Source organism: Nerophis lumbriciformis, linkage group LG29 (assembly GCF_033978685.3).
Source record: "Nerophis lumbriciformis linkage group LG29, RoL_Nlum_v2.1, whole genome shotgun sequence".
Lineage (NCBI taxonomy): Eukaryota > Metazoa > Chordata > Actinopteri > Syngnathiformes > Syngnathidae > Nerophis > Nerophis lumbriciformis.
The window spans coordinates 23,665,001-23,672,867 of NC_084576.2; the positions used below are offsets into that span (position 1 = coordinate 23,665,001).

Sequence of the window (7,867 nt, forward strand, 5' to 3'; positions counted from 1 at the left end):
GCGTCTTTAAACCCCGCCCACTCTGATTGAACACTTCCTGTAGTTAAGGTCGTTGAAGCTTTCAAAGAATTATCCATAGACGGCATTAAGGCGTCTTCATTACGTGTAGTGAGAGGGGAGGAGCTTACCAGCGTGGCGGAGGTTTGCCCGCTCAGCGATGCCAGTTTGACGTGTTCGTCCAGCTTCTTCTTGCGTCTCTTCTTCCAGCGGCCTCTGCAGCAGCAGACGCACACGCAGACCACCAGCCCCAGCACCACAACCACGGACAGACCCGCCACCAGTTTGACGGCCCATGAAGACACTGCCACAACACCAGAGACAAGCTTTCAAGACCCACCCGGACTATGGTGGGCTGGGTCCAGTCCGCTACAGGTGGTTTTTGCGGCAAAATATATATTTAGTCATCATTTGTCTAACAACACATTAAGTCTCAGTCCTCATGTGATTTATGCTGTATTGCTTATTTCACTGCATTGGCCTGTTTCTTGTCCAGACATCTTTATATACCTCTGCTCATTCCTGACTGTGGTGATGCCAAACATCACTCATTTGTATTGTATTTGTCTTTTAATTCAGAGTTACTCGCCAAATGGGTTTCTTTTGTGATTGATGCTGTATTACTGCCTTTCCAACATTAAACCAAAACAAAAAATCACAGACACATATTGCATGTGTCTTTTGGTCAAAGGTTACTCTCCAAATTAGTTTATTTTGTGGGTGATTCTGTATTACTGCCTTTCCAAGATAAAACCAAAACAAAATTCACTAATTAATATTGTCTTCGAGTTTTGGTCAAAAGTTACTCGCCAAATGGGTTTCTTTTGTGATTGATGCTGTATTACTGCCTTTCCAAGATTTAACCAAAACAAAATCCACAAATATATCTTGTATTTGAGTTTGGGTCAAAGGTTACTCGCCAAATGGGTTTATTTTGTGATTGATGCTGTATTACTGCCTTTCTAAGAATACATCAGAACGAAGATCAGAAAGTATATATTGTATTTGTGTTTTGATCAAAGGCAACTCTCCAAATGGGTTTCTTTTGTGATTGATGCTGTATTACTGCCTTTCCAACATTAAACCAAAACAAAGATCACAAATATATATTTTGTGTCTTTTTGTAAAATATTACTCTCCAAATGGGTTTCTTTTGTGATTGATGCTGTATTACTGTCTTTCCAACATTAAACCAAAACAAAGATCACAAATACATATTGTATTTGTCTTTTGGTCAAAGCTTACTCTCCAAATTAGTTTATTTTGTGGGTGATTCTGTATTACTGCCTTTCCAAGATTAAACCAAAACAAAATTCACTAATTAATATTGTATTCGAGTTTTCGTCAAAGGTTACTCGCCAAATGGGTTTCTTTTGTGATTGATGCTATATTACTGCCTTTCCAAGATTTAACCAAAACAAAATCTACAAATATATCTTGTATTTGAGTTTTGGTCAAAGGTTAGTCGCCAAATGGGGTTCTTTAGTGATTGGTGCTGTATTACTGCCTTTCCAAGAATAAATCAGAACGAAGATCACAAAGTATATATTGTATTTGGGTTTTGATCAAAGGCAACACTCCAAATGGGGTTCTTTTGTGATTGATGCTGTATTACTGCCTTTTCCAAGATTTAACCAAAACAAAGATCACAAATATATATTGTATGTGTCTTTTTGTAAACGATTACTCTCCAAATGGGTTTATTTTGTGATTGATGCTGTATTACAGCCTTAACCAAGATTAAACCAAATCAAAGATCACAAATATATAATGTATTTGTCTTATTATTTAATGTTACTCTCCAAATGGGTTTCTTTTGAGATTGATGCTGCATTACTTCCTTACCCAAGATTTAACCAAAGCATTCCTGTTTTTGCTAATATCACAATCAGTGTTTTCCTCATCTTGCACCCCCCAAAGAGCAGGCCACCTTTCCTCAACCCCTCCTCTCTCTTCTCACATTCCCAAAGCGAATATTCAAATCTGGAAGATTTCTGTGTCTCTCTCTCGCTTCTTTCTTCTGTAGACTTACTTCTCTGTAAACTAATGTGGTTTGAGAAGTCAAAGGAATAAAATGCAGAAGCTTCGCTTTCTCTGGTCATGTATTTACTGAAAAGGAGAAGTGAGGTGTGTACTCACAGGGAATTCTGTCCACTAGTCCGTGGACGAGGTCGCCTGCGGTGCCGTTGTCGAAGATGATAGAGTTCAAGGAGGGTAGCGAAGCCTGGGCTTCCTTTAACAATGGTGGGAGGCTTGGTAGCAGGATCATGATGATGAGGATTCTGGAGGGGAGACACGTATCCATCTAATTATTGATAGTATCCATACCAAGGTGGGTATTGGTATCGGATTGATACTAGCGTGATGGAATCGATATTTTTGTTATTTCAGTTTTTTTATGTTTATATTTTCATGACATTGTTCTTGTTGTTTTAACTGTGAGTAGTAGGACAGAATAAGGAAATATTAGTTTTCTTTGTATATTAATACATTGTTTTACATCAGGGGTGTCCAAACTTTTTGACCTGAGGGATAAGAAAAATTTGTCCGGGGGCCGAAAGCATGAATAGTGGCCACATATACAGTCGTGGTCAAAAGTTTACATACACTTGTAAAGAACATAATGTCATGGCTGTCTTGAGTTGCCAATAATTTCTACAACTCTTATTTTTTTGTGATAGAGTGATTGGAGCACATACTTGTTGGTTATGTTTAAAAGCTCATACCAGCATTCTTCCCTGTTTGGCACTCAGCATCAAGGGTTGGAATTAGGGGTTAAATCACCAAAAATGATTCCCGGGCGCGGCGCCGCTGCTGCCCACTGCTCCCCTCACCTCCCAGGGGGTGAACAAGGGGATGGGTCAAATGCAGAGGACACATTTCATTACACCTAGTGTGTGTGTGACTATCATTGCTACTTTAACTTAACTTTAACTTTACACATACAAACTGTAGCACACGAAAAAGCACATTTAATAAAAAAAACGTTATTATGGTCTTACCTTTACTTGTAAGTGCGGGAACAGTGGTGTTCGTGTTGGAGGAGTTGTGAATGAATTAATTATGAAATCCGTGCTGCAGTCTGCAGGTGTACCTAATGTTGTGTCCCTGCAGTCGTTCACGGCTCCTCCGGCGCGAGCAATGTTGTTTTTGCACTTTTAGGCTTCTTGTTAAGTGACTTTTTTGGGGTGGATTCGGTCTTGCACGTGGAGGGTTTGGGTGTGGGCTTTGGTTGATGTGGCGCTCCCGTCGGGGGGTGCACTCTGCGGCGGAGGTGGAATAACCGGCACCAGGAGACGGGATTACTGCGAGCCTCACACAGTGCGTCTTCGCAGCAGTTTTATGATTGCTCAGCACAAGAAATACGTTACACACATACAGTTGTTGACAAAATACACTGTACATTATATACCTCAGCTAACTAAACTATGGAAATGTATAATATAATTCATATAGCAATACGGTCTCACTGCACAGCAGGCCAGCAGTTAGCCGAGTCATTGCGCAATCCATGTTGAGGCACAACTGAGTGACGTGCCTCAACTGGCTGCTGATCACCGCACCGTCTCTTCTCAGTATTTGAACGGCAAATGTGAAAATTCAGCGATTTTGAATAAAAATAATCTAAAACTGGTGAAGTTAAACGGAAAATAACTTTATAGTATAATCACTGGATACATATAACAATTTAATTTTTTTTCTTTCTTTTTACATGATGGCAGGTGAGGCCCCGCACGTCACTGATATAATATATATATATATATATATATATATATATACTGTATATATATACAGTACATACATGTTTTACCGCTGTGGCCTCAAGTCAAAAAGTTTGGTCAGCTATGCCGTGATGAATCTTCCAGTTAAAACCAAGTCTTTGTTGACATTGACACACCCCAATGACATCTTCTCCTTCATCCACTCAAGTATGAAGAGAAAAGTTTCACAGCTAACGGCCTCCGCCATCAACAAACACCAGTAAACGCGCACACGCAAACTAGCAGTTGTTCAGGTCATGACAGAAGGTTTTTATCCATTCTTTCAAGAGTTGCGTAAAAAAGAATGTACTCACTGGCGGTCAGAAGAAGACCAACATCACCTGGACGATCCTTGAAGGACTTGACTTTCAGGAAGGAAGTGGCGTCCAGCAAGGAAGTGGGCGGGGCTAGACGTGTATCCCAAAGCCGCTGGACAGAAGAGGAAACGTCTCCTCCCTGCCGTGATAAGGCAGGAAGCTCATTAGTCCTGCTCGCCACTTCCTGTTCTGCACCCTCAGACCGTGTGTGTGTGTGTGTGTGTGTGTGTGGCACGCTGAAAACTCTGTGAAGTTGACAAAAACTAGGACAGGATCTTCTTCTGCTGAGAAACCAGTTAGTGCACCACGGGCTGTTTACTCTCACCTGTGTGAGTGCACACCTGTGCAACGCCTCGCAGGAAGTCAGAGAGCAAGCAAGATGGGAGGAGCAACATGGCCCTGTTATGTCAGGGTGGTCCACACTTCTTGCACTGAGGGCCACACACTGAATATTCAAAGGATGCAGGGGCCATTAGCAGTTTTTTTCATCTTAAAACCAAAACAATTGTTGTTTAACCTTTAGGCTTCTCATCAAGTGTGGGGACTGTAAAGGTCAACATGGTCTCAGTCAGAAAAGTTGTCAAAGAAAGTCATATAACAATATATTTATATTTTTTTTTCAATACTTAAATCTCCAGACCAACTTCAGATCTGTCAGTTGATATAGTTTTTGTGTTTTATGCCCTTTTTGTCAGAAAAAATGCTGTTTTTATGGCAAAAACACAAAATATGTAATATTTCCCCCCAAAATGTGAAAGTGGAGTATTTCTATAGTATATTTAGGTCAAAACTTCATAACTACATTGATTGGGATTCATTGTTATTTTTGAGCAATGACAGGTTAAAAAAAAAAAAAAAAAACACTTAAAAGGTTTAGGGGACCCAAAAAGGGTTTACTCATAAAAGTGTTAAAAATCAATCATATATTTTTTTAAATTTCAATACTAGAATCTCTAGTTTAACTTTCAGGTTATAAGTTTTTATTATTTTTGGACAAATGTGCGTTGAATTGTTGAAAAATTGGACAAATTTGCATTTTGTTGAAAAGCTGGACAAATTTGCGTTAAATTATTGAAAAATTGGACAAAGTTGCAACTAGTTGAAAAATTCAACAAATTTGCTGTAACTTGTTGACAAATTGGACAAATGTACATTAAATTGTTGAAAAATTAGACAAATTTGCATTTAGGTGAAACTTTGGACAAATTTGCATTAAATTGTTGAAAAGTTAGACAAAGTTGCATTTTGGTGAAAACTTGGGACACATTTGCGTTAAATTGTTAAAAAATTTGACAAATTAATGTTAAATTGTTGAAAAATTTGACAAATTTGCATTTAGGTGAAACATTGGACAAATGTGCGTTAAATTGTTGAAAAGTTAGACAAAGTTGCATTTTGGTGAAAACTTGGGACACATTTGCGTTAAATTGTTAAAAAATTTGACAAATTAATGTTAAATTGTTGAAAAATTTGACAAATTTGCATTTAGGTGAAACTTTGGACAAATTTGCGTTAAATTGTTGAAAAGTTAGACAAAGTTGCATTTTGGTGAAAAAACTGGACACATTTGTGTTAGTTGAAAAACTGGACAAATTTGTGTTAAATTGTAGATAACTTGGACACATTTGCATTTTGGTGAAAAACGGGACAACTTTGTGTTAGTTGAAAAACTGGACAAATTTGCAATTTGTTGAGAAGTTGGACAAAGTTGCATTTTGGAGAAAAATTGGACACATTTGTGTTGGTTGAAAAACCCGGAAAATTTAAATTTTGTTGAAAGATTGGACAAATTTGCATTTTGGTGAATAATTGGACACATTTGCATTTTGGTGAGAAAGTGGACAACTTTGTGTTAGTTGAAAAATTGGACAAATGTGTTTTAAATTGTAGAAATATTGGAAACATTTGCATTTTGTTGAAACTTTGGGACAAATTTGTGTAACATTTTCGAAAAATTGGACACATTTGCATTTTGGTGAAAAATTGGACAAATTTGTGTTAGTTGAAAAATTGGACAAATTTGCATTTAGGTGAAACTTTGGACAAATTTGCGTTAAATTGTTAGAAAGTTAGACAAAGTTGCATTTTGGTGAAAACTTGGGACACATTTGCGTTAAATTGTTAAAAAATTTGACAATTTAATGTTAAATTGTTGAAAAATTTGACAAATTTGCATTTAGGTGAAACATTGGACAAATGTGCGTTAAATTGTTGAAAAGTTAGACAAAGTTGCATTTTGGTGAAAACTTGGGACACATTTGCGTTAAATTGTTAAAAAATTTGACAAATTAATGTTAAATTGTTGAAAAATTTGACAAATTTGCATTTAGGTGAAACTTTGGACAAATTTGCGTTAAATTGTTGAAAAGTTAGACAAAGTTGCATTTTGGTGAAAAAACTGGACACATTTGTGTTAGTTGAAAAACTGGACAAATTTGTGTTAAATTGTAGATAACTTGGACACATTTGCATTTTGGTGAAAAACGGGACAACTTTGTGTTAGTTGAAAAACTGGACAAATTTGCAATTTGTTGAGAAGTTGGACAAAGTTGCATTTTGGAGAAAAATTGGACACATTTGTGTTGGTTGAAAAACCCGGAAAATTTAAATTTTGTTGAAAGATTGGACAAATTTGCATTTTGGTGAATAATTGGACACATTTGCATTTTGGTGAGAAAGTGGACAACTTTGTGTTAGTTGAAAAATTGGACAAATGTGTTTTAAATTGTAGAAATATTGGAAACATTTGCATTTTGTTGAAACTTTGGGAAAAATTTGTGTAACATTTTCGAAAAATTGGACACATTTGCATTTTGGTGAAAAATTGGACAAATTTGTGTTAGTTGAAAAATTGGACAAATTTGCATTTAGGTGAAACTTTGGACAAATTTGCGTTAAATTGTTAGAAAGTTAGACAAAGTTGCATTTTGGTGAAAACTTGGGACACATTTGCGTTAAATTGTTAAAAAAATTGACAAATTAATGTTAAATTGTTGAAAATTTTGACAAATTTGCATTTAGGTGAAACATTGGACAAATTTGCGTTAAATTGTTGAAAAGTTAGACAAAGTTGCATTTTGGTGAAAAACTGGACACATTTGTGTTAGTTGAAAAACTGGACAAATATGGGTTAAATTGTAGAAAAATTGGACACATTTGCATTTTGGAGAAAAATTGGACACATTTGTGTTGGTTGAAAAACCCGGCAAATTTAAATTTTGTTAAAAGATTGGACAAATTTGCGTAAATTGTTGAAAAATTGTACACACTTGCATTTTGGGGAATAATTGGACACATTTGCATTTTGGTGAATAACGGGAAAACTTTGTGTTAGTTGAAAAACTGGACAAATTTGCAATTTGTTTAAAAGTTGGACAAAGTTGCATTTTGGAGAAAAATTGGACACATTTGTGTTGGTTGAAAAACCCGGCAAATTTAAATTTTGTTAAAAGATTGGACACATTTGCGTAAAATTGTTGAAAAATTGTAGACATTTGCATTTTGGGGAATAATTGTAGACATTTGCATTTTGGTGAAAAAGTGGACAACTTTGTGTTGGTTGAAAAATTGGACAAATGTGTCTTAAATTGTAGAAAAATTGGACACATTTGCATTTTGTTGAAACATTGGACAAATTTGTGTTAGTTGAAAAATTGGACAAATTTGCATTTTGGTGAAAAAATGGGCAAATTTACGTTAAATTGTAGAAAATTTGGACAAATTAGCATTTTGTTGTAATAATTGGACAAATTTGCATTTTGTTGAAAAATTGGAACACATTTCTGTTAAATT

The 7,867-nt window shown here is 36.1% G+C and overlaps 1 protein-coding gene across 2 annotated transcripts in view; it reads right to left on the reverse strand.

Annotated features, from left to right (window-relative positions):
* The window catches only part of syt8 (synaptotagmin VIII), a 13,556-nt gene extending 9,264 nt beyond the window's left edge, over positions 1-4,292 (reverse strand). Inside the window, exons 1-3 of one of the 2 annotated variants that reach the window (XR_009810454.1) lie at positions 4,073-4,292; positions 2,137-2,279; positions 129-301 (exon numbers count right to left, since the gene is read on the reverse strand). Coding sequence is in view for 1 of the 2 variants with exons in the window: in XM_061924325.2 (XP_061780309.1) it covers positions 129-301; positions 2,137-2,266 (303 nt within the window). In the remaining variant the exon portion in view is untranslated. The remainder of the gene's footprint in view (positions 1-128; positions 302-2,136; positions 2,280-4,072) is intronic. The other variant, XM_061924325.2, reaches the window with a different exon arrangement.
* Between the last annotated feature and the right edge of the window lie 3,575 nt (positions 4,293-7,867).